Source organism: Trachypithecus francoisi, unplaced genomic scaffold (genome assembly GCF_009764315.1).
Source record: "Trachypithecus francoisi isolate TF-2019V2 unplaced genomic scaffold, Tfra_2.0 Lachesis_group7, whole genome shotgun sequence".
Classification (NCBI taxonomy): domain Eukaryota; kingdom Metazoa; phylum Chordata; class Mammalia; order Primates; family Cercopithecidae; genus Trachypithecus; species Trachypithecus francoisi.
In genome coordinates, this window is record NW_022681472.1 from 16,792,097 (window position 1) to 16,818,201 (window position 26,105).

The 26,105-nt window shown below is 39.6% G+C and overlaps 2 protein-coding genes across 9 annotated transcripts in view; one reads left to right on the plus strand and one right to left on the minus strand.

Annotated features, from left to right (window-relative positions):
• Window positions 1-24,993, plus strand: part of CLVS1 (clavesin 1) — a 221,693-nt gene extending 196,700 nt beyond the window's left edge. Inside the window, exon 6 of the mRNA XM_033203426.1 lies at window positions 21,507-24,993. Within this exon, the coding sequence (XP_033059317.1) occupies window positions 21,507-21,594 (88 nt within the window). The 3' untranslated portion in view covers window positions 21,595-24,993. The remainder of the gene's footprint in view (window positions 1-21,506) is intronic.
• The window catches only part of ASPH (aspartate beta-hydroxylase), a 220,819-nt gene continuing 217,324 nt past the window's right edge, over window positions 22,611-26,105 (minus strand). For all 8 annotated transcript variants that reach the window (XM_033203414.1, XM_033203413.1, XM_033203412.1 and 5 more), the window contains one exon: window positions 22,611-25,528. In XM_033203414.1, coding sequence (XP_033059305.1) covers window positions 25,378-25,528 — 151 coding nt within the window. In that variant the 3' untranslated portion in view covers window positions 22,611-25,377. The remainder of the gene's footprint in view (window positions 25,529-26,105) is intronic.

The following is a 26,105-nucleotide window of genomic DNA, read 5'->3' on the forward strand; positions in this document are numbered from 1 at the left end:
CAGGCTTTGTGTTGCCTCTGAACCCATCACCATGACCAGGGAGAGGGTGCGTTTGATTTCCAGGAATGAGATGTGTGTTCATTCTCGTGGCTGGGCATGGGTACAAATCCTGGACGAAACAGGATTATTATAGGAGGGACAGTGGTTTCCTAAAGAAGAGGTATGGACCATATCGAAACTGTCCCCACCATACAGGAATGGCAGGTAGTTCCTGCCACGGCCAGCAGGGGGAGAAAGTGGGGATTTTAGGCTGTCCTCTCATTGAGCTTGAATGGGTTCATCTTGGCTGTACCACAGCAGAAGCCTCTGTTTACAGGATAAACATTCTCCACAAAAAGTTTATATAAAATACATTTTATTATTCTTCTTATTATTAGGGGCTTTTGAAAGTTTAGATCTGCAGGAAGTCCTTAGATGTCATCTAGGGGTGATCAGACTTTCCACGACTAAGGACCTCTTCCATCTCCCACATGGTATGTGTGTGCAGTGAAAGATGCTGGCTACCAAAAACATTGCATTTGTTAAATAATAACAAATTCAGTGTAATCAGTGTTAATTCACAGAATTATCTTAAGATATTGAATTTTAATAAACACAAACATATTTTAGGTTTAATTTAAATTTTAGTCTCACAGAGGGTAAATGTGAAATTTCTATAAAGTTTTATGGAATATTAACAACAATGTGAAACAAACCTTTTGCTCATTACTGCTTATGTGAAATGGCTGGGATGAAAGCCCAAGGCCCCTAACTTTGAGTCTGGGGATTTTTCTGTGCTGCTTGCTTTTCCAAAAGCATAGTGTCTTGCATGTAGCAGATGTTCCTTACATAGTTAATATTTTAGTTTAAAAAATATAAATATATGGGGCATAGATGTGTCCTTTTCACAGTGGTACTAATATTTTTTAAAGTTTTTTTTTTTTTTTTTTCCTCTCTCTCTCTCATTATCATAGCTAAGGAACTGAAAAGTTCTACAAGGAAAAAAGCTGCATTGCCAAACCTATCTTGTCCTAGGATTCTTTCTGAGTAGAGCAACTGTTAGCATCTCACTGCACACTTGTCTCTCAGAGACTAGAGTATAGAAAATGCTACTCCAGTGATTGAAATGGAAAGTTAGGAGCCATTTAAGTTCATGGAAACCTAACTAAGCTGAATCTTGACTGACAATTTTCATCCTCTTTGTTTCCTGGAGACCCCTCCCTGGTGTTCTCAGAATCATCTGCATTTCAACCTGGGCTCAGTCTGCTATCCCAGCCATATAAGTAAAAAGAATAAAAAAATAAAAAAGTAGTTACTGTGTGCTATTTCAGCCTCATTCAGCTCATAGACTTACCAAATAAACATTTATATCTCAGCGCTGAAAGAGAAACTCACAGTCTGATGACAGTGAAGCCACAGCTTCTCGAATTCCAGAAACTACCGGGGCAGAAAAGCACATTTTAGCTTTGCTTTTCTGGCGAGTGAGCTGAATGGAGCCTGATAACTCCACCACACAAGGTGCTGCCCTCTGCCTGTGACACAGCAGCACCAGCCACCCAGGCCAGTCAGTCTGAGGAAAAGCAGAGGCAGAGTGACCTCGAAGAATCTTGCAGAGGTCTTCTAATGGGGACAGAATCCCAGGAGAGAGCAATGGCCAGCCTACCCTGGCCATGTCCACTCAACATATATTTACTGAGCATTTTCTCTGGGCTGAGATCACAGGTTCCTGTGTTTCATGGAATCAAAAGAACAGTGTCAGCAAAGCACCTCCATGCAAAAAGTGACAATATTACACCATTTGTGCAGATCACAAACATAACATTTTAGTTATTAATTCTGCAGTGACTTCCTAAATTGGCATGACATATGCCATAGAAGACCTACTTCTGATTCTTATGGCCAAATACCTTCATTCTTATGTTCTGTAAATACCCCTTTAGATCCTGCATGGAAGAAGTGAGATGTCATAAAGACATTGTGAGCCATCTGATTTTGGGGGAGGGTGGCAGGCTGAGAATGCCCAGATTAAATTCAAATTTCTTAGCCAGAAGGAAATTTTAGGCCATGTTTTCCCCCCTTGGCCCCTGCCTGGGTGGTAAAATCAGCTTAACTGTTTTCAGCTGTCAATAGAATTAGCTGTGACCCTGGTGATCTTTGAGAATGTAGTCCTCTTTTTATAGGGTGAATTTGTGCATTTGCTGGATAACTACTAATTTCCGGCAGAGGTAATACATCATCATGAAATATCATCCATATGAAAAGAATAAGGGTGGCAGTGTGGGAACAGGAGGGCCGTTGTCTTCTGAGCAGCCAGGGCAAGGGGTTCATTTTACTGCATGGCTCGGGAACAGATGTTCCATATGGCTGTTCTGTTCAACAACACGATATAATGCATCATTTCTTAATGAATGATCCACAGTCTCCACTGTCCCCTAAATTGTCTTTGTCTGATGTCCAACTTAAATGTGATTGAACTTAGTTTTGGGGTCTCACTGCTACTCAAGCAGCTAATGCCTGAGATGTGTCATCACTTCTAGAAGCAAATACTTCTCAGGTAAGCCATAAATTCCCAGTGTTTTATGCTGGTTATTGGATACTGGAGTGTTCCACAGACACGATAGGAATTTGTCAACATTTCTTAAAGAATGAAGAAAAAGAGCTGCATAACCTCATTATTACTTGTACATCTGGTCGAGATGAATGTCCTGCTTACATGCAGCTTTCTTTTCTGTGGCATAAATGAAAGGACCATCTCCTTACAAGCACATCCTATATAGCTGTGTAACATTGGAGTGAAAGAAAATCTATACAATGAATTTAGTCAATAAGAGAATGAATGGGGATAGTTAAAATGTTGTGTACAGGGGCATGTTTTCTCTTCTTAAAGAATGGCATGAAAAATTATTAGATAAAGAGTTGTAAGCTACTGGCAAGCAAAAGAAGTAGAGTTGAATTAGAGGGAAATAAACGGACGTGAGTGAACTTCCTGGTGTAATTTCAAAAACGAACTGTTTGATTGCTCACTGTGTTATGTTCTGAAAAACATGCCTGTTTGTTGAAGCACCACGCTCAGATGTGGTTACTTGGAAAGGGAGATATAGCCGAGTCAAGAACGACAAGGAATATTTATTTCTTGTGACATATTGCTGTTGGTAAACAAACATTCTGCCCAATTCCAATAAAGCTGATGCTGTTTGTGCCTAACATCTAGCCAGCAATGAATCTCTCTTAGGAGCCGTAATGGTCATATGAATGAAAACAAATATTTGACATAATATATGGTAGAAGTCTCTGTGCAATATTTTCTTAAAAACACTGTGCAGCTTGCATACCGTGGTTGAGTTTCTTTTTAGGTTTAGGCAAACTTTGTTGTAGATATCAGCTGAGCTTAAGATGTTCAAATGGTGGTATTAGAGTTTTATATCAAACCCATAAATGAGCGTTGTGGAGCTTCAAGCACTTCATTGGAAACTCCTTCACAGCCGCACTTAGAACGCACCTCTCAGGGTTCCTGTTGTCATGGTGATCAGCACCAGCAAGCGCCCCCTCACTGTGCTCTGCGGCTGTTCCTGTTAGGCCCCCAGGGCTCCACGTACACAGCCCAGCATCCTCATCTCTCCGGCTTGTTTCAGCCTTGTGACTTTGAGGCCATGATTACACTGGTCTTTTCCTCTCTATGTGTCTTCATTTTCCTGTCTGGTCATTTTCTTACACTCGTTATTTTATTTATGATACCTTGGGCAGGTCATGTAACCTTGCTGAGTCTCAGCTTCCTTGACTACAGAGTGGATGTAACATGTGCAAGATCTCCCGGCTTGCTGTTAGGGTCAGAAGGCAGCAGAGTGAGAAAGTCAACTGCAGAGCACCACAGAAAAACAGCATGATGGCTATTACCTTTCTTTCCTTCCCAGCGTTGTGTAGAGGGTTTGCCATTTTGTCATGGTTTTGATTTCTTTCCAAATAAGTTTTCTCACTAAAAATGAAAAATCCTAACTCCCTAGCAGAGAAGCAGACAATGATTACACATGGTGACTTGAAAGGAGGGGCCTTGAGTTCCTGGTTAGAAGTCAGACTTCTACTGCCTCTTTCCCTCTTCTTTGCCTTAGTATTTGCATAGGGTCAATATAAGGCTTTCGTACCCTTGGAGCCCTGCATCCAGAGCGTGGTCAGGCACTGTGGGAATGGGCCACAGAAAGCAAAACCAAGAAGAGGGAGGAATTAGCAAAACAGCACCCCAGCCTCCCTTCCTCCTGGTCTGCCAAGGGGGCTTTACAGTTACAGGAGCCCTCATTCCCTACTTGTCAGTCCCCTCCCAGTCTGAGCCTGCCCCCTGGCCTGGAGGACAATTACATTTTTGTTGGGTCTTTATTCGTGTTGCTCCTTTTTCTCTGGCCCTCAAATCTAAATTGTTATCCCTGTGGTCTTGAGTGTAATTTTTGAAGTCATAATGATGCTTCTCCTCTACCTAACTCCCTCCAAAGCCTTCCCCTGGCCTCCCGCGAGCCCCTTCCGGGCACACACAGCCCCCGTCACTCTGGTTTCCATCCACTCCTTCCACATCCCAGGGCTTGTACTCACTCCAGGACAGCACTACTCCAGCATGCTCTTCCCCTTGCTCACGCCAGCTCCTCATTCATTGGGTGCAGTTTACACCTCCACTCCTCTCAAGGGCGCTCGTCCCCTTCCCCATGACCCTCTCTTCCCATCAGCTAGTCTCTATCACTGAATTCTGTTTCTGTCTTAATAGGGACCACGATTCTATAATTATGTATTTATTTGTTTATCTATGTATTAAATCTCCTTTCTGTAGATCATGTGTTTTCCAAGGGTGGGAATGATGCTGTTTTATTTACCACTGTGCCTCACTTATTCCCTAGTGTATAATAGGTGCTCATGACATAGTTTCTGGAGAGGGGAGGGAAGGAGAGAAGGTAAAAAAGACATGAGGGGAGGAGAAGGAGGGAAATAAAAAAGAGAGAGGGAGGAAACAAAAAAGGAAAGAGAGAAGAAAGAAAGGAAAAATCATGTAACAGTAAATGCTGTGAGGAACGCTCTATTTTGTAGAGTGATGAGGAAGATATCATCAACCATCCATAAAGGAATAAGACATGGTCTTTGTATTCAATGTTTCATTAGAGTTTGAAATTGTCTCTAAGGTTATCAATAACCAACTCCTTAGTCTCATTATTTCTCCCAGTTTTTGAATTTCCATTAACAATTAACATTTAAAATACTTTTTGAAAATTTTACTCATTCATTCAATAATCATTGAGTATACATTATACACAAGTAGGATAGAGGGCAGTTAAGATAACAGAATCTGTAATCAGATTTTATGCATTCAAATTAATAGCTGTGTGACCTGAGTAGCTACCTCTCTGTGACCTACTTTTCCTCTCTATAAAGGAGATAATAATAGATCTACCTTATTATTGTGCTGTGAGGATTAAAGGAAATCAGTGCAGGTGTTATCTGCTGAAGATAGAGTGGTTAACCCGGCAGACACTGCCCCTGCAGTGTCTCTGAGTCTGTGGTCTATGAAGGTGGACAGATTTTAAACACATTACCCATACAAACAGCTGTTTCATGGTCACCATAAATGCTTTGAAAAGTTAGAGTGTACCACGAGGGTATAGGTGTGTAAGGAGGATCTTAACCTAGTCTTGGGTGGGATTCTGGAAACTCTTTCCTGAGGAAGTCACACATAAGCTGAAAACTGGAATGTGAGAAAAGTACCCCAAGCAAAAAGGGAGGTGTGGGAGTGGGATTGGGAGCAAACACTCTGCATTCGGAAGAGCCAGTGTCAGGAACTACTGTGTTTTACCAATTAATTATAAGATGCATTTTCCATCACGTTAAAAATCCCCGAAATTAGGACATATCCTACAATTGATGACATCTGAAATTCATGGAATTAAAAAAAAAAAGACCAGAAATGTTGGAGAGCAGAAAGCAAGGGGGAAAATGACTGGAGCAATGCACAGGCGCCCACCGTGCAGAGCTGCATAGGGCAGATATCAATATTGGACTTTGTCCTACAAGCATTGGACAGTTTCGAAAAGGTTTTTGCCCATAAGTGCAATGAATAGATATGTTTATTAAAATTTTCACTCTGTCATGAGGAGAACAAATTGGAGGTGGGAAGAATAGTAAAAGAAGGCTGTATGAGGCTACTGTAATGGTGCATGTAGGAGATCATTGTAGCTTGGAATGGGGTGCTGAGCATGGAGGTGCAGAGAAGAAGATGGACTCAAAAATATTTAATGAATAGAATAAACAAGGCCTGATGATCAAGTGGATATTGGGATGAAGGTAAGATGCTTCAGGAATGACCAGAAGTCTTTTGCATATGTAAAAGTTGCGATGCTGCTGGATGGAAAGCAGTCCCGTTTCCCAAGGTAAGGAACTCTGGAAGAGGTGCTGACTGGGGAGATGATTGTGAATTCAGTGTTGGACACGATTGGTGAGAGGGCTTGTGTGGTATCTGGCTAGAGTAGTCAGTAGGCTGTTGGATACCTGGTTCTAAAGCTCAGGAGAAAATTCTGGAATGGGCATATAAATCAGGAACTCAAAGGTGTAAAGAAGCAGATGCAAGCCATGGGAATGGAGGAGAACTCTCAGAGAGAGCTTGTAGAAAGAAAAGATGAATGAGTGCCTAGGTTTGAGCTGACAGGAAGTTCAGTATTTGAATGTCATACAGCACAAGACACCAAGGAACATGGAGAATGGTAGGAAGTAAATTAGATGTGGTGTTGCAGAAGCCAAAGGAATAGAGTGAAGATTTCAGGAAAGGTGGAGTAATCCACCCTATTTACTACTTCTGAAAAGCCAAGTAAGGCGAAGATTTAAAGGTATCCATTGGACATAATGACTTGAAAGACATAGGAAGTCTTCACAAGAGCTGTGGTGGAGTCACATGGGTGGTTATGAAGATGCAGCGGGCTCAGAAGTAGGTAGGAGGTGAGCAGAGGGAGAGAGACTATAAGCATTTATTTTGTGAGGTTTGGTTGTGAAGATGGGGAAGATATTTGTACCTGCAGAGGCATGTGAGGATCCAGAAGACTTTTTTGTTGTTTTTCTATTTTCTTCTGTTTTCTGACTTTGTCTTCCTCTTCATCTTCTTCTTTTATTGAAAATGGGAACACGTTTTCAATGCTAATAGCAAAGATCCAGTAAAGAGGGAGAATTGGAAGGTGTAGGAGAGGGAACAATTGGTAACACCAAGCAGGTGAGATAGGTTAGGACCCCGAGCCTGAGTGGAGGAAGCTGTTGCTTTTCTTTTTTTTTTTTTTTTTTTTTTTTAATTTTTTTTTTTGAGATGGAGTCTCGCTGTGTCGCCCAGGCTGGAGTGCAGTGGCCGAATCTCAGCTCACTGCAAGCTCCGTCTCCTGGGTTTACGCCATTCTCCTGCCTCAGCCTCCCAAGTAGCTGGGACTACAGGCGCCCGCCACCTCACCCGGCTAGTTTTTTGTATTTTTTTAGTAGAGACGGGGTTTCACCATGTTAACCAGGATGGTCTCGATCTCCTGACCTCGTGATCCGCCCGCCTCGGCCTCCCAAAGTGCTGGGATTACAGGCTTGAGCCACCGCGCCCGGCCAGCTGTTGCTTTTCTAAGAGCAAGAAGTTCTCTTTATAGTAATCAGGCACCTGTGCCTGTGGTACCCCAAAGCTGAGAAGTTCCCACGGGTTCTATTTCCCCAGTGAAGCAGGGCAAGTCTTAAGAGTGAGATTAGACTAGGGTACAGAAGAGTTTTTAGGTGAGATGATACAGACGTGCATGGGCTTGAAATTGCATTGAGGGAAACATCGAATGGGAATGCTCTTTTAAGGGTTGGTAGGAGGGGTAATAATGAGTTTACAGTGACCTCTGTATTGTTGGGTAGTGTGATCTGTATTTCTCAGCTGCTCTGTAGCTGACATGGGAGAGGAATATTGTTGGAGTCATCCAGAGCTGGGATTTGATTAAAGGAGCTCAGTGTATGCCCAAGAGAAAGACTGAAGTGCCTGATCATGCATTCTCAGTTTAGAAGAAAGGAAAGGAAGCTAGGACGGGCTTCACACATAAGGGGACATAGGTGTTGTTGAATTGTGAAGGCTGAGTAAGGAGGTAGACACATTACCAGTTACTGACTAACATCAGCTAATGGAAAATGTGCAGCAGTCCATCCCCCTAAGCCCTAGCTCTGAAATTTGGTGTATAAAAAATAAAACAAATGGGGGAGCAATGCCTCCAATGGGGTCAGCAGGAATGAGAACAAGAACACAGACAGGGAGCTCAGCTTCGGAAAGAGGTGCCTCAATGGGACAGGTAGCATGTTTGCTTTTTGCTTTTTTTCTCATGCCTTGCTCAGAGGCAGGCCGAAAATAAATGTCCAGTACATATTCCATGAATGAAGAATAAATGAAGGAATTAATGAGCAAAAAGGGACAATGCTGGTAGAACTATTCTCACAAGAACTCATCTAGTTAGTCTTTGGTGTTTTATTAAAATCATAGTTCAGACTACTGACCTGGATGTATTACTATAAAATCTAACTTTTATGTTATTTTGAAATTAACTTTTAATTTGAACTAACATAAAACAATGATTCAAACTGAATCTCAATAATCCTTCGTGTACCTTATACTGTAGATAGAATACATCTTTGTGCTTGAATAAGGAATTGTAGTGTTGAAAATGGAGGAGTTGAGGAGGTCACTGTGGAGCAACAGTAGAAGGGAAGCGTTAAATTCTTGCTCCAGGTGAAAGAATGAGGAGGAATAACTGGTCCCGCTACAGGTGCATCATATTGCTAGTGACTTTTCTTGCTGGAGGTGCATCCTCACTAAAGTATCATGGCCCCTTTCCCTGCCACGCTCATTCACTTGCACTTATCCTTTCCAAAATTTCCCATTTGCCTATTTGTTCGTTGTCTCTATCAGCCCCCACCAACTGTGTGTGCCGAGGCTTATCTGATTAGTGCAGTCCTGTGACCCAGCACCTAAACTAATGCCTGCCACTAATAAGGGATTGAGAAATATTTGTTGATTTGATTAAGATACTATTCCAATTCACTTGGGGTGTTTCCTACCTGTGTGTGAGCTGTTGCTAGCTCTAGAGCAAAGCTTTGAAACTTTTAATGAGCATACAAAGCAGTGAGATCTTGCTAAAATGCAGATTCTGATTTAGTAGGTCTGGGCTGGGTCTGAGAATCTGCATTTCTAACCAGCTCCCAGGCTCTGCCCGTGCTAAGGGCCCAGGGACCACAGTTTGAGTGCCAAGACCCTAGAGTGTAGTCGTTTCCCACATGTCAGACTGCAATACGGATGTTCCCTGGACTTGTTCTGAGGGTTCTTGAAAACAGCCTTTCAAGTTTTGAGAACTTAAATAAAAAATACAGATTTAAAAATACATTTAAACTAGATAAGAATAGATAGGTTATTATCCCCATTTTATAGATGAAGTGGCTGAGGCATAGAGCAGTTAAATGACTTACTTCAGATCATAGAGCTAGTAGGAGGCAAACTATTTTAAATTCAGTTCTTTTTCCTCTAAGTAAAATACTGTCTCCAACATCGTGTTCTCACACTATTTGTGTATTCACTCATTCATTCTTCAGTAGTTTGTAGAGTACCTTTTTGGGGGACTTACTTTTGCTTTAACTACTGTTTTGGATGTATGTTCTCATTCCTGCCAGCCCAAATTCCATCCTGTCTTTAAGACAGTTGAAAAGCAAATTCCTCCATCACAATTTTTGTGTACTGCACTGTTCCCCAAATCCCATCCCTAGTGGGGAGGATGCAGATATACAAGAAGAAAATTTATATTTAGGCTAATCTGGTAATGCCAAAGAAGATCCACTAATAAACTGTCATTTGACTCAAAAAACATAACTATGAAACTTGTTTTTACCAGTAACACTAGCCATCCTTTTCAAACTCATCCTTTTGGGAGGGAATGAGTCATCAACATTTCGTCAGCCATTAACAGCTTCTGGCATTTCTCTATCTGCTTCAGAACACCATATTTTGTTCTACCAAAGTAACTGCACTGAGCATGTGCACCCAATTTCAGAGGGAGTGTGATAATTAGGGATGCTGTGAAACTGACTGGCAGCTCTTTGTGCCAGTCTAATTCTAATGGAAGATGACTGTTCAAAGCAGGTGGTGCAAGCACCTGTAGTCATTTTCTGTGTTGCTATTTTATGATTGGCAGTAGAAAAAAACCTTCCAGAAATATCCACATGATTGAAATGCATGGATTTAACACTCCTTCTGACCATCTCATAACACTTGAATCCACACCAAAAATGTATGTAGTAGTGCATTCCACTCCTCAAAAGTCAATAAACCTCTACACATTGAATTTTGAACCTCTAAGGCTTCTATACATCTCATGCTGATACCTGGGGTTCCTATGAAGGATTTGGGCACAACACACACTAGTTATGACCTTGAATGCTCTCACACTTCAAGCTATGATGGTGACTCTGTTTAATGGAATTTTCTTGGGGAATTGCTCAGTAAAATTAAGAGTAACTTTATAATGTAAATAATCCACTACTCCATATCTATTTTCTCAGTCTTTTGTCTTTTCCTTGATTTTCTTCAAGTGGGTAAATATGGCTATCTCTGTTATCAGATATGGCAGAGTATCAGTAGTTTATGCTCAGAAATATGATACCCAAGGAAGTGTTATAAAATGATAAACACTTCTGATTTAAATAAATTCTCCTTCAAAGAGCTCCAAGCACTTTATTGTATCTTTTACCTTTCATGGCCCTGTGGAGAATATGGCAATCATTTATCCTTATTTTACAGAAGAAAAACTGAGACGAGTCAGCTAACATGGCAGGAATGCATAGTTTCATAAAGAGCAATAAGCCCTTTTGTAGGTAAATTAAGCAGAGTGTCCAGCCGCGGCTGCCAGTTTCCGTGGTGGCCTTCCCTGGCTCCCTTCTCCCATTCCTTCCTCCCTATCTCCAAGTTCTGGGACAGGTGTGTCTTCTGTCATCTGAACTCTGTTCTCAGTTAAGTCTAATCCACTCCCTTTCTCGAGTCTCATTTACGTTCAGCGTTGATGGATTGCAGTTCTTCATAGATGCTGTCAGATATTTGGGTGAATGCAGTACATTTAGAAGACAGGATCTTGAAGTATTATTAAATAATACCCTGCTGATGATTAGAGATAAAGTATGATTCTATAACCTATGCATTATTTTTTCTCAATGATGATCTATTTTTTTAATTTCATTTGCTGTGCCTAAAACAAACTTTTTATAAATTAACAGCTGATTAATATAAACTATTGGATTCATTAACATCAATGAGAAAAATGGTTCTATGAGAACTTCAGTATTAACATTTCCTAATATGAATATACATGTTGATGTCCTTTGGTTTCTTACCAAGTTGTAGGTATTTTTTGTATAGTGCAGCGCAAGAGCTAGTGCTTAAGAATGGAGACTGTAGAATCAGATCTGGGTTCCCATTCTAGTTCCACAACTTACTGTGGAAACTTGCACATATTCATTACCTTATTGGAGGCTCAGTTTCCTGATCTGCAAAATGGAATTAATAATACCTAGCTCAGATTATTGTGAATATTTATTTATTGTATTTGTTTTTATTTTTTACTTTGCAACCATGACAGATGAAGATTATTGTGAAGATTAAACAAAGATAATGCAGACTAAATACTTAGTGCAGAACCTGGCATGTAGTAAGTGTTCAACAAATGGTTGTGGTTGTTGATGATGATGATGAAGAACTGCTGTGGAGATATGAAACACTCCTGTAGATATTTCTTAAAATATTCAAATAAAGTGTATATTGAAATCTTCTTTTCCAAAATGGTATTAAACTGATTTCAGGTGTGTCAAACAAGAGTTACTGAGTGCTGCTTAGAATTGTGGTACACATCTGGGATACCCTTGGTCATTACAGTCCAGACTTAAAAGAGCTTAGTGGGAGCTACTCTCTGCAGCAGGAAATTGCAACCTGAGGGCAGACTACTTGTAGCAATACAATACTTTAAAGAAACTAAAATATTTTTAACAAGGACACAGGCAAATAGCCATTAAGTAGCACCTGGCAGCTCTCAATTTAACATTTAGAAATTTATGGAAGTCGGGCTGGGCACAGTGGCTCACACCTGTAATCCCAGCACTTTGGGAGGCCAAAGTGGGCAGATCACTTGAGATCGGGAGTTCAAGACTAGCCTGGCTAACATGGTGAAACCCGTCTCTACTAAAAATAAAAAATTAGCCGGATGTGGTGATGTGCTCCTGTAGTCCCAGCCACTCAGGTGGCTGAGGCAGGAGAATGCTTTGATGCTTTGAACCTGAGAGGCAGAGGTTGCAGTGAGCCAAGATTGTGCCATTGCACTCCAGCCTGGGCAACAAGAGCAAAACTCTGACAAAAAAAAAAAAAGAAAAGAAAGAAATTTACGGAAGTAAAAAAACATTTATAAAAGGTAAATCGGGCCTGGCTCTGTAGCTCACACCTGTAATCTCAGCACTTTGGGAGGCTGAGGCAGGTGGATCAACAGGTCAAGAGATTGAGACCATCCTGACCAACCTGGTGAAGCCCCATCTCTACTAAAAATATGAAAAATTAGCTGAGCATGGTGGCACATGCCTGTAGTCCCAGCTACTCGGGAAGCTGAGGCAGTAGAACTGCTTGAACTTGGGTGGTGGAGATTGCAGTGAGCTGAGATCACGCCACTGCACTCCAGCCTGGGTGACAGGGCAAGACTCCATCTCAAAAAAAAAGAAAAAAAGTAGGTAAATCAGCTGGGTGCGGTGGCTCATGCCTGTAATCCTAGCACTTTGGGAGGCTGAGGTGGGCAGATCACTTGAGGTCGGGAGTTCAGGACCAGCCTGGCCAACATGGTGAAACCCTGTCTCTACTAAGAATACAAAACTAGCCAGGCATGGTGGTGGGCGCCTGTAATCCCAGCTACTCTCCTTGAGACTGAGACAGGAGAATCACTTGAACCTGGAAGGCAGAGGTTGCAGTGAGCCAAGATCGCACCACTGCACTCCAGCCTGGGTGACAGAGCCAGACTCCATCTCAAAGAAAAAAAAAAAAAAAGGAAATCATTTTGACTCATGAAACCTAAATGTATTGGGCACATCCTAACTTTAAGAAAGGCCAACCTTCTGTAATTTTTAGACTTTCTAGGCTTTTCTAGAAGGAAGTTAAAGCAAATGTTGAGGTAGAGAAGTACTTAGACTATTTGAACAAATTAACATAATGTGTGAATTGTAGAATTTTGAAAAACAAATTCTAATTATTTTCAAGAACAATTGGTGATTGTAGTCCAGTCTGGTAGTATTCACAGAAACTTGTGGCTACAAATGTGATCTTGTTGAAGATCATTGTTTTACATGGGATCAGTGTAGCTGTGTGAGCTGCTTCATAGTGGCACGGCAAATTAGTGACATGAGTGACAAGAAGAGGTGCCCAAACCATAGCCCAGTGCTCTCAGTTTATCTACCTCTCAGAGGGCCCTTATCATGAGCAGCCACAATCATCTGCAGTCATAAAATTAATGTTAATTTTGCTATAACATCTTCAAAAAGGGCTGATTTTTTCAAGTGGTTTATATATTTCCTGAAGATTTTTAATAAGAAATGCATAATTTATTGAGAGATTAAATTCGAACTTTATATTGCACTACACGTTGCAATAGCAATTTCTCTGGATGCTGTAACCTCACAGAAGAGGGAAACTAATATTAAAGGGCTAAGAATGCTAACTGTTCTTCAGGTGTCCTTAAAACTAGGTGGCGTTAACCTGATCAAAAAAGCAGGAGAAATTATATTTTGGCTAAACAAAATAGCAAGAATGCATGCAAATTGAAAAAACACAGATAAGTGTTACTTCCTCGAGTTTCAGTCATATTATTGATTTATTTTGAGCTACAATTACAAGTACAATTTCACCTTTATCTAAATGATAACAGATGAATGGAGTCTAACCTAAAGTTTCTTTCCAGTTAGAATTTTAACAACAACAGTGATGCTAAGAACATGGCTCTCCTGTCACGGGGACAGGAGGGGCACTTTGTGAGTGTCAGTTTGAGAACTAAATGAGTTAATACATGGAAAGGGTTTAGAACATCCAGTGCTCGTGATGACAGACACTGATGTTGTCACCGAAACTCTTTAACATGAGTATAGATTTCTAAATAAGGATTACTAGATTATTCTAGGTTCAGTCACAAGCATAATGGAGTAAATGAGGCTCTAGACCAATGCTATCTCATGGAAAAATGTGAGTCACATATGTAATTTTGAGTTGTCTAATAGACATGTTACAAAAATACAGAGAAGCAGGTGAAATTAATTTTAATGTTTTCTTTAACCTAATGTATCCAAAATATTATAATTTCACTGTGTGATTTAAATAAATGAGATAGTTTACCTTTTTTTGGTACTAAGTCATTAAAATTTGGTGTGTACATTACCTTTTACAGTCCATCTCCATTCAACCTGGCCCAAGTTCAAGTCCTCAGTAGCCTCTTGTGGTCAGAGCTCTGTATTGGATAGTGCAGCTTTTCATGAAACCCACCCGTTTCCATCCTTTCTGAAGGTGCACATGTTTTTTTTGCGGGGGGGGGTCTTTCTTCTTTTTTACAAGATGGGCAGACAATGTCCAAGCCCACCACATTTTGGTAGAAATACTTGATACATGAGTTAAAGTACATGTAGGCAAGTGCTGGGAATTGAATGTTTGGCTCACTCTAAAAATAGTTTGCTTCAAAAGTTATAGAACATTTATTTTTTTGGACTGTTTTCTTATATTTCCAGTTCAGTAAATTGTGGTAAATTGTATTGTCAAAGCAGAGAGAGGTTTATTTGTTGTTTTGTTTACTTTGATAGGGAAAAGATTTGCTGCTTAGGCTTCTCTTAAAAAATTATTTATCAGATTCAGTAAACATTAATTGTTCCCATTGAGCACAATCATTTTGCCTGCTAGGATGATTCTGATTATGAAGAGTTTGGTAGCTGAACAGAAGAATACATGTCCTACAAATATTCCTTAAGTCTTCTTATCAAGGTTACTACTGAATGCATTATAGTAGAAAGAAATCTCATGGCTTTACACAGTTGAAAACAACCATAACTATATTGCGCTGAAGCTACAGAAATAATTGTTAGGCCGATGGAAATTTCTGTGTTACTTCTAAAAACTTAAAGATATTAAGTAAGGTAATAAGGTTAGCTTTTATGTGGAATTATTTTATCAATTATTTTGATTTTTTAAAATACTAGACTTCATCCATTTTGAAATGTTAGTTTTTCATGTATTATCACATCACATAATGTGTCAGTACACACAATTCTCTCTTGTAAGTTTTTTAGTGGGGCCATGGCAATTTTGAGTTCACTTCATGCTTTGTGGCTAAATTCGTAAATGAATATCAATCAATATTCCTGGACCTTAATTTTCTTATGTGCAAATAGGGAAGAATAATAAGAGCTAAAAAGAACAAACGTGTATACCCAGCTGACACTGAGCTAAACGCTTTCCACACCTTAATTTATCTAATCCTCATCATCCCCGGCACCCATGATGTGGCCACTATCCTATCTTCGTTTTACACACCAGGAGGCCGAATTCACCCAAGATCACAAAGCAAGCGACGGAGCCATCATTCTTCAAGCCCACGCTGGAGCTTCTCTGGGGAATTTCCTTGATACTTAAAGTTATTTGGGGGCAAAAAAATGAGCAGAATTACTTAGAATTATTTGAAGATACCTTTTTAAAAATTTATTTCTTCCTATTTAGAAGTCTTTACATAGGCTCACTAAGATATTAGGCAATTCTGTGTTATTCCATAAAACCAAGTTTGTTGTTGACTTTAAGAAAGAAAGCTGGTACTGTGGCATAGTTCCTGAAGAAATGATGATGTTGATCCTGGAAAACAGATGGGTAGAACCTGATTCAAATGCAGGTTTGACTGAATCACCCCTGAGGTTCCTTGTAGCTGGGGTGCTCTATGACTCTTGGTGAATGCTGGGGTTGGAGAGCAGCATTCCTGTGCCTTTATTGGGGTCCACATAGCTCAAGAAGGCAATGCAGGGCATTAGTAAGAAGAAGAAAAGGTGAGTGTTAGCTGTTGAGATAAGGTAGCTAAATAAATTTTTGAACATAAAAGTAGACCTGAGAGCAGAACTCTCAGTCCAGTTGTAGGTCTGTGCAGAATGGACTGAATCACGGCCAAGCATTTTCCATTTTCATCTTGTTCTTCATAAGCATTGATCACTACTAGAATCAGTAAAAACCACAGCCATAGATCCTTAATGAAGTGGGGAAAGTTCCAATTTTGGGGAAGAAAGAGGAAAGAGAGAAAGGGAGATGGTGAAGTAAGGGAGGGTAGAGTAAAGAATGGGGGAGAGAGAGAGAGAGAGAGAGAGAGAGAGAGAATAGCAGGAAAACAAAATGTGGCTATCTAGGCTACAATGAAGCCTCGTTAGAGTTGCCTGCTCCACCACTGAGATAATGATGGCTGAAATAACTCAAATCACTCCCCTGCCTGCCCTTGGGGTTAAGCTGGCTTTCAGTGTTGGAAAGAGAACCCAAGAGAAATGTTTGTTTTAGCAGATGTGTTAAGCTTCTTGTGAGAAGTCAAAGTCACTGAATGAAGAGATTACCACCAAGAGTGATCTGGACAACAAAGCCTGAAAGCAAGTGGCTTCTCCATAGTTAATGTACTAAGTGCAGAATTCCTAAGCACTCTGTTTAGAAGTGGTGGAGACATGTTAGTTAGTGAGCAGTTGATTGGTCTTCCCAGAGAGCATTTTGAATCAGCTGAATGTACTGAGGGCGAGATTTAAAAGGTTGTTTCTCTTGGCTTTATTTCTTTTTTTCTGGAGTTTTTGAAAAGCAACATTTACTTTCTATTTCTTTCCAGTGAATTTAAAATACTTCATAACATAATGTGCTACTTATATCAAATGTTTATTGTGTCATCAGGTAACAAGAATTATGGCATGCTTAAAGTAAAACGACTATATGTTCATCTTCTCACTCGGGAAAATGTAAACCAGAAAAATTAAAAGTTATGTTTAGTTCCTCGGCCTCTGTATCTCAGAGTTGTCCTATTGCTACTCACTATTCAACCACGGCACACAGTTTATTGGCGGAGGTAAGGGAGCCTGCATTCTGGGACTGTGCTGCCAGTAAATCTATTAGAAGAAATCATGTAGATCCCAATTTGACATCATGTGGAGGAGGAAGTGAAAGTTGGCTACCTGAACAAGAACTATGAATAATGTGTGAAAGATAATTTTTTTCTTCATTCCTTTCCTTTCATGTCTAACACCTTCCCCCAAAAAACTGCCTCTCCTCTGACTAGGTAATGGGGGTGCCTGTCACAGTGATTCTAAGTCTGTTTGTGGGTCTATGGCTGGATAACTGAAGCAGTATTTCCACAAAAGAATAAAGGTTTTGGCACATTGTTCATAGTCCGTTGCATATGGCAGATGTTCACGAATATTTCTTAGCATGAGTGTGTGAATAAGTGATTATTTAAAAACTCATTATTTGAGAATTTGATTTTCTTTTCATAGTGGCTCCCAAAACAGGGAAAGGGAAAGTTTTGAAACAGATCCAAAACACAAAAATCACAGATAATCATTCGTATGGGTAACAAATTTCAAGATCCAAAAGGATGGAGATAGATTGGAAACATGAGGCAAATTCAAGAAAATGAAATTTAATACCCAACCATGTACCTTTGAGATGGGAGATAAATGGTGAACAGCAGCATGACAGCATGTGTAAATACAGTCAGATTTCGCTTTGGTTGTGTTGTATCAGTGCCAGAAAGGCTAATGCAGTTCTAAAATACCTCAACAGAAGCAAACAGGGTGAAAAACAAACAAAAAATCAACAAGGTGAAGCAATTATTTTACTCTATTCTGAGGTCACACCAGGAGTATGCGGGCAACCCAGCCAGTTGATGAAGAGATACAGGAGAGTGCTAAGGTGTCCAGTTTTAGAAACCTTGGCACAAGAGGAATCTGACTAGCCTTGGCTGGGCGAGTGTGGGAGGGCTAAAAGGTACTTGCATCTACTCTGGTGGCTCCAGGAGAAAGAACCAGAAATTGTACATAGAAGTTTAGAAAGGGCAGATCTGAGTTCAATGTAAGGAAGAATTTTCTAGCTGAGTTGCCTCTTTAGGGGCATGGAGGAGCAGGTTTCTCAAGTTGGTTATGTTCGAGAAGAGGCTACATGACTCCTTACTGAAGATTTCCTATCAGGTTGGTCTAGACGAGTTACTGTTTCCCTCTAACTCTGTGACTGTGGTTCACATGCCATGTTGTGAAATAAAGTGTAGTTATATGACAGAAGGTAAATGGAGTTTAAGGTCTGTAAAAGTAGATGGCCGCCAATATTCTTCATTTCCACAGGGTCCGTAGGTCAAAGCAGGCGGGCAGCTGTCCAAGGTGCTGGAGGGAGGTTGGCCTATGTCGGTGGTTGTGCTCCCCTGGTTGTCTTCATGCTTGCTGTTTGTTTTAATGCCTCTGGATTTTCTGCTTTTCTATTCCTCATACAAACCTACCCTTCTCCCTTCCCCACATGAACACTGGGCTTAAATAAAGAGAAAAATGCACTGGAAATGTGTTAGGGGGCTGGGGCTAAACTACAACCTAGGGCTTCCTTCCTCTGTCCCATCCCAGCAGTAAATGAGTCCATGAGTCCATTTCACTTTCAAAGGTCCAGCTTGGTATATAAGATTGGACTGTTTGAATGGATTGATAGTTACAGTAGAAATAAAATTTTTTGAGACACTTGTACTGATTTGCTTCTTGAGTTCTTAATTTTATCCTTTCCACAGTACATACGTATCTTGAAAGGAGACAGGAAACTTAAGCAAACCAACAATGATTTTTATGGTGAGGTGGAAGGAACACTAGAGGGTTTAGCTAAACATCTCTGTGGCCTTTGGTATACCCAGGAGCTGTGTGTTGGTAATAAACCTGGCAACTTCTCCACTTTCTATTTGTGTTGCCTTTTATACATCATTTGACTTCTCAGTCCCTTAGTTTTTTCAGTCTGTAAAAACTAAGGGTTGTGAAAATGAAATGTTAATATATGTCAGTGTAAATACATGTTAATACACAACTAAGGGTTGTGAAAATGAAATAAGCTAATATATGTCAAGAACTTCTTAGAACAATACCATGTGCAAACATAGCGTTTTAATACATTGTGTTGAGGGGGTCATCAAGACCACCCTTTTCTGTATTTGATAATTTTAGTAATGTTTTCCTAACTTACTAGAAAGACCCACAGGACACAGAAAAGTCGTTAGACTGACAGTTGTGGTTTATTACAGAAAAGGATATAGGTTGCAATCAGGAATGGAAGGCCATGCGTAGGGAGGAGTCCAGGAAGGACCAGCTGTAAGCTTCCAGTTGTCCTTCCAGTAAAATCACATGAACAGAACTTAATTCTCTTAGCAATGATGTGTGACAACATCTGCAAAGTGTTGTCAATTAAGGAGCTTCACCTGTGCCCTGGTGTCCAGGTTTTTATTGGGGGGGGGTCAGTCTCATGGGCATGCAGTACCTTTGTGACTGACCTTAACTGCTCAGTCCTCAGCCTTCCCCCATCCCCTCTTGTTACCAGACCCCACCACTTACTTACCCAAAGTTAGTCTATGGGTCAGGGGTTTCCTCAGTATCAACCCTTCGTGGTTTACCAGAAAGATGTTACCGGAAAGTGGTCCCAATCCAGACCCCAAGAGAGGGTTCTTGGATCTCGTGCAAGAAAGAATTCAGGGTAAGTCCATAGAGTAAAGTGAAAGCAAGTTTATTAAGAAAGTAAAGGAATGAAAGAATGGCTACACCATAGAAAGAGCAGCCCTGAGGGCTGCTGGTTGCCCATTCTTATGGTTATTTCTTGATTATATGCTAAGCAAGGGGTGGATTATTCATGCCTCCACTTTTTAGACCATATAGGTTAACTTGCTGATGTTGCTATGGCATGGTGCTGGTGCTGTCATGATGCTGGTGGGAGTGTAGCAGTGAAGGTGACTGGAAATCACTCTCATCGCCATCTTGGTTTGGTGGGTTTTGTTTGGCTTTTTACTACAATCTGTTTTATCAGCAGGGCCTTTATGATCTGTATCTTTTGCTAACCTCCTATCTCATTCTGTGACTAAGAATGCCTTAACCTTCTGGGAATGATCTCAGCAGGTCTTAGCCTTATTTTACCCAGCCCCTATTTAAGACGGAGTTGCTCTGGTTCAAGCACCTCTGACACTCTTACTGCCTTAAAAGGGTCAAACTGATACAGTGTGACCTAAAAGCCCAGACATACAAAAGCAAGCATGCACTATAAATCACACTGTTAGCATAAACTACTTGGCATGAACTAAGGTCTCAGATATACAAAGATCTTCTTATCAGGTAGGCTATTCTAAGGGCTCAGAGGAGCCAAAGGCCAGTCTTGAAAACTTGTAAGGTGTAGGGTTTGGGCACCCCAGGTCTACTGAGTTAACAATTTATTGCACATATATGTAAGTTTTACATATTTGAACAATTTAACAATTTTCATAATTTGTTTTTAGTTGTGAACATTTATTAAATATCTACTGCATAACTCTTTTTATAATCTTTTATCTGTAAGCTGAAAAATAATTTGGTTTAATTCATATTATGAACTTAGAAAAAATCATTATTACTTCAATATAAAAGGACACATCAAAAACTAATGACCATTACTAATATTGCAATAGTGGTTGTTCATAAGAGTGCTTCATAAGTTTTAACTATAATTCCATGCCAAATGCTTTATGCATATTATTAGTTGTAGTCCTTATCAACAACTGTGGGAAGTAGGTAATACTTGTAATATACAGGTGAGAGAATCAAGGTCCAGAGAGTTTCAAGAACTCCCCCAAGCTTCCCAGCCAGTAAGGGGCAGAGTCTAACTTTACCATCTGATTCATGGTCTTAACATCGTGCATGATAGTTTCCAGTGACTCTGAGAGACAAAAGGTTTAAAAGGTACACTAAAACATTAAAAATTCCACAAACTTTATATATATCAAGGTACACAAGATATTTAGATGCTGGGGCAGAGTGTGGCTAGAATACATATGTCCCTTTTACCAAGAGAAGTGATCACTGCAAAGAATATTCCAATACTCCAAAATGCTTTTTTGCCATAAAAATATGGTATAGCAAGCAAAAGTAAGAAAAACAGAGATACGAAAGGGAACACATTATGCAGTTATTTTGGGTGTCTTTCTTATTTTTATTTTGGAGACAGGGTCTACCTCTGTCACCCAGGCTGGAGTGCAGTGTCACAATATGGCTCACTGCAGCCTCAAACTCCTGGACTCAAGTGATCCTCCCACCTCAGCCTCCTGAGTAGCTGGGATTACTGGCATGTGCCACTGCACCTAGTTAATTTTTGAGTGTCTATTAAAAAGAGAAATATAAAATCCAGATGTCTTCAAAGGTTCCAAAATTGTCACCATGAATTGTTTGTAATTCTGTCTTTTTCCCTCCCCTCTTGTTAGATCTCAGTCTGTGGTAGAAGCTGGGACCCTGAAACATGAGGAGAAGGGAGAGAATGAGAACACTCAGCCACTCCTGGCTCTGGACTGAACCCTGAGTCACACCAATGCTCCCGCACACTGGCCTTCAGTGGTATCAGCCACCCAGGAAGCACATGCGCAACTGACCCACACAGACACGTGTGTTCTGCTTGACACAAGGTCCTCCACTCCTGACCCTCTGCAGTGACTGTCACCAGCCATCGGTCTGAGCAGCCAAAGTTGGACAAAGACTTGAGAGATGCTTTTTTTTTTCCCCCCCACAGTGAGGGGACTGGAGGATGATGCAAGGCATTTATGTAAAAAAGATTATCCTTCCTATTTATGGTAGTAAATAAATTGAAAAAATAAAAAACTAAATTTGATGCACACACTGCATTAGGACAAGAATTTTTCTGAGGTATCACACAAGGACCCTCTCCAGTTTTTCAAAATTAAGTGCATTTCCAAGTAAATGTATCAGAGTTAAACTGTGCAGACACCACTGTCAAGTTTCATGTAGTACAAAGCCCTGAGACAATAGCATCTCTGGTAATTTCCATTCTTACTGAATTATTTCCTTTGACCTCATCACCAGCATTGAATTGTTCAGCCTAAGAGCATGCTCTCATAGGTCTGGGTATTTGCAAAGTTTGCTTATTTTGATATCCTGCAAAAAAATTATTTTGATGTCACATCTCTTGTCAGGCCACTAGCTGACTGTCATGAGCTGACTTTAAAGGAAGACACATGCACATGAAATACAATTATTTCATCTGAGCAATGTGAGTTTCCACAGGCAGTTCAAGAGCCCATTAGTGCAGCATGTGTCTGCAGAGGAGCTGTCTCATTGAAAACACATGTCAGTGATTAATGAATCCATTCCGGTTGTCTCAACTGGGTCACTACAGCAAAGAAAAGTGCTATCAAACCATTTACCCCTTGTCCCCCAACCCTCCTGCAATCATTAAAGATACGGAGAAAGAACGTGGTTGTTGCTGAGAGGGTAAATATTTAATCATGGAGCAAGACCCATATGGATGGTTAAATATGCAAGTACTGAAATAAGAGAAGACTAGAAATGCAAGATGAAATGTCAAAGGTCATTTTATTTACCTATTCTCCTTAGAAATGGAGTCCCTAACTATCCATTCAAAAGAAATCAGATATAAAATAAACAGACATCATACGACATGATATCCTTACTTGTGCCATGTTTTCCAAGACTGGTGCATATTTTTAGATATCTCTTATTTGCCCAGCCATCTGCATGACATGGGTATTTATTAGTATGACCAGTTGGTGCTCAATGTCAAACAAAAATATTTTAGTTAATAATGGGCAGTAAAATATGATTTTACATTTTAAATATTTGGGAGAGTTAATTTGTTAGTTAAATAATTCAAGGGAAAGAGATTATTCAACTCGCCAAAATCACCCCTGATAATGTTATTACTAATCTTAATTATTTATTACATCTCTTTCTCAATGGATCTAATATTTTAATTTTTTTCCCTATTGGTAGAGAATAATAACAGAAGTAATTTTTATATTATACCCTTGGAGAAATAAAGTTGAAATAGAATTAAAAAATCTTCTCAAACAACTGTATCACAATATAAATTAAATTAATTCATTTTTGTGTAGACATTGGAAATCACAAAAATAATAACATTGAAATAATTCTACCAATGCAGTGACAGAAACACTTTTCTTATGTACCAAGACATAGGTAAAAGAAAGAAAGAATTAAAGTGAATTAGAAAATCCATTTTATTGCTTGGGTTTAAAATAGTTATGGGATACAAGTATTTACAATGCTATTGGAGTCAATTATTGACAACACTTTGCAACAGTAATGCCATTTCTAGCTTTTCAATTGGCAATACTTAGAACCCTACGGAAGTGACCTGATTTTAAATACCATATTTACTAAATTAAGAACTAGTTTTTACTCTCTTCCATAATTTCATTACATGAATGTAAGATGATGGCTCAACAATGATGACTTATAGTTTGGATTTCTTTATGTGTATGCAATATACATAGGAGAACCAAATTCAATAAGTGATGCGAATGTTACTACATGAGCATTGAATTGTATTGCCCTTGTCAGTTATTTCCTCTGTTCAATAAATACTGAAGGACACTAATACCTTTTTACTTTTCAAGAGTTTGCCTTCTCTTCTCAATTTTATTTATTATTTTGGATATTTTTCCTCCCATGCCTCTTCATCTGATTTAGTGGGATGTTTTCAATACTAGCAAAACAAAAGAACGGAAAAGTATTTTGCAAACTTATCCACTGGAAGCTAATGTCCTTAAGGTCAAGCAAAAAGAGTCAATTTCAATTTCAAAGAGCTATTCTTTAAATGAGATAAAGAAAGTCTCCTTTTGCTTTTAAATGGAAAAGAAAGTACACATTTTTTCTACCTATGAATGAAATTTGGTGACATCTGTGCCATTCCTGCAGCATTTTTGTTCATATTGGTTTAGAATTCAGTGCATGAATATCATTACATTCTTATAGCTAACATTTCTAGTTAGCTTTGATTCAAAACACACAAAATCTGATGCATTAATACTTTACTAAATTAATGACTTGGTCATATTTGGAATGAGTAGGCAAGATGATTTTTAACTGTTATTTCTATGTTGTGGGTAATGTTAAAACTAAATATAGATGATAATAATTGCTATTTCACAATGATGTTTAAAATGGCAGAGGCTCTTCCAAACTCTTTCATCAAAAAGGAAAGCAATCTGGACCTCCTACACCCAGGACAAAGATACTGGCATTCTTGGTAACCTTTTACGTTGCCATCCTTAACATTTCTACAGAAGTGTAGCAGAAATCATCTCCAAGACTGAAGAGCTGGCTTCCTGTCATTCACATGAATCTACCATAGGCAAAGACACTGTATTCTCAGCCCTTGCCTCATGGATGGCGAAACAGCCAGGAACCTGACACCCTAGCAGCCACCTATCCACCTAACCCTGAAAGAACATATTTTTATTTCCATGAACTATACTTTTTCCCCAGAAGCTCTAATAATTAGCATAAAAATTTGCATCTGGGACTTCTATAACAATATAAGATAATTCCATGCTCTTTTTTCAGTGTGAAAAGTTCCTCTTTGAGAGAAATAGGATTTTGTCAATATCCCCACCACTAGCATAGTGAGAAGATGATCTCAATCAAGGTAAAAAAAATCCCAAATGACTGGAGAGTTGGGATGGGTACAGTTCATAGACACTGGCATAATGACCTCTTTCTTTTTTATATTAGGAAAATAAAACTACTTTTTTTATGAGTGTCTTTTACTAAGAAGAATTAAAAGAGGGACATCTGAGTTTCCCAGTAATGCTACCATTAAACAGCTAGAAGTAAAGCATTTATACAGCTTGTCATTAAAATCAACAAAAACGTAGTGGTACATGATGACAAAATAGTCTAGCTACACTAGAAAAATATAACTGCATAGAAAAATTACAAACTAAAGCAATCCATTCACAGTTTCTACATACGTTCTCTTTATACACTGAATTAGATCTATTCTATGTGGAAAAAATATCTTTGGTAAGGTAGAAGCTATCAAATGTTCACCTTAAATGCTGGCAGAAGACCACTGCTTTCACGAGATGACACACAGCAGGGCGTTTCCTAAACGAATTGCAGCGAGGCAAATATTCCCTTTAGTATCTTCTAACCCTAGCAGGAGGCTGAGAATTTATTCAGGCTGCAAGTCAAGGGGATTAAGAGTCTTAGTGTTCGAAATTCTATCCTCACACCCAAGGAGATGGAACCAGAAAGGCAGCCTTTCTCCAGAGTGTCCCAAGCTTGCATGAATTCATGCTAAATTGCAGGAAGGCTGCGTCTCTGCTGTGGTGTCAGTTCTGGGTGCCACACATCCACAATGAATATCAGCCGGAAAGATGAGGCATCCTGCCATACCTCGTGCTCAAAGGAGTCATCAAAGATGAGCACCTTGCCTTCCTCCCAGGTCCTGCAACAGAAAGACAAGGATTCCTGAATATAGCTTTGTGTGGTTCAGATGTCTGAGGATCAATTCCTGACCATGCGCGAGAACTACCTTTGGTAACAACCTTTGGGACATAACCAAATAACTAGAACATCAAGCCCAAGTTTATTCTTCCCTTGATGATTAGGAAAGAATTTCAGAAATCTTGCTATGAACATCAGTTTTCATTTCTCAGCACTGGAGATGTACAAATAACAGAGGATTTGTGATGAAGACATATTGGTCTTATTATGTGCCTTGCAATTATTCTGTATATTATTATATGTCTTGCAATTATTCTGGTTTAGACGTATGGGCAGTGATTGGGTCTCGGGCAGTGATTGGGTCTCAGGCATCTCTATGCCTCTCAAGACACTTCCAATCAATTGTCTTTTCAGCTCACTCCACTTGTTCAAATTTCATTTTATGGAAGAAAGGAATCAACTTAAACACAGTAACCATAAAGTAGAAAACTAAATTAGGAGTTTCCTAGCTAGTATTCCGGCTGAAGAAAACGGGCAGATTGGGAATGAATTTTGTTTGTATTTTTAGTATCATCTTC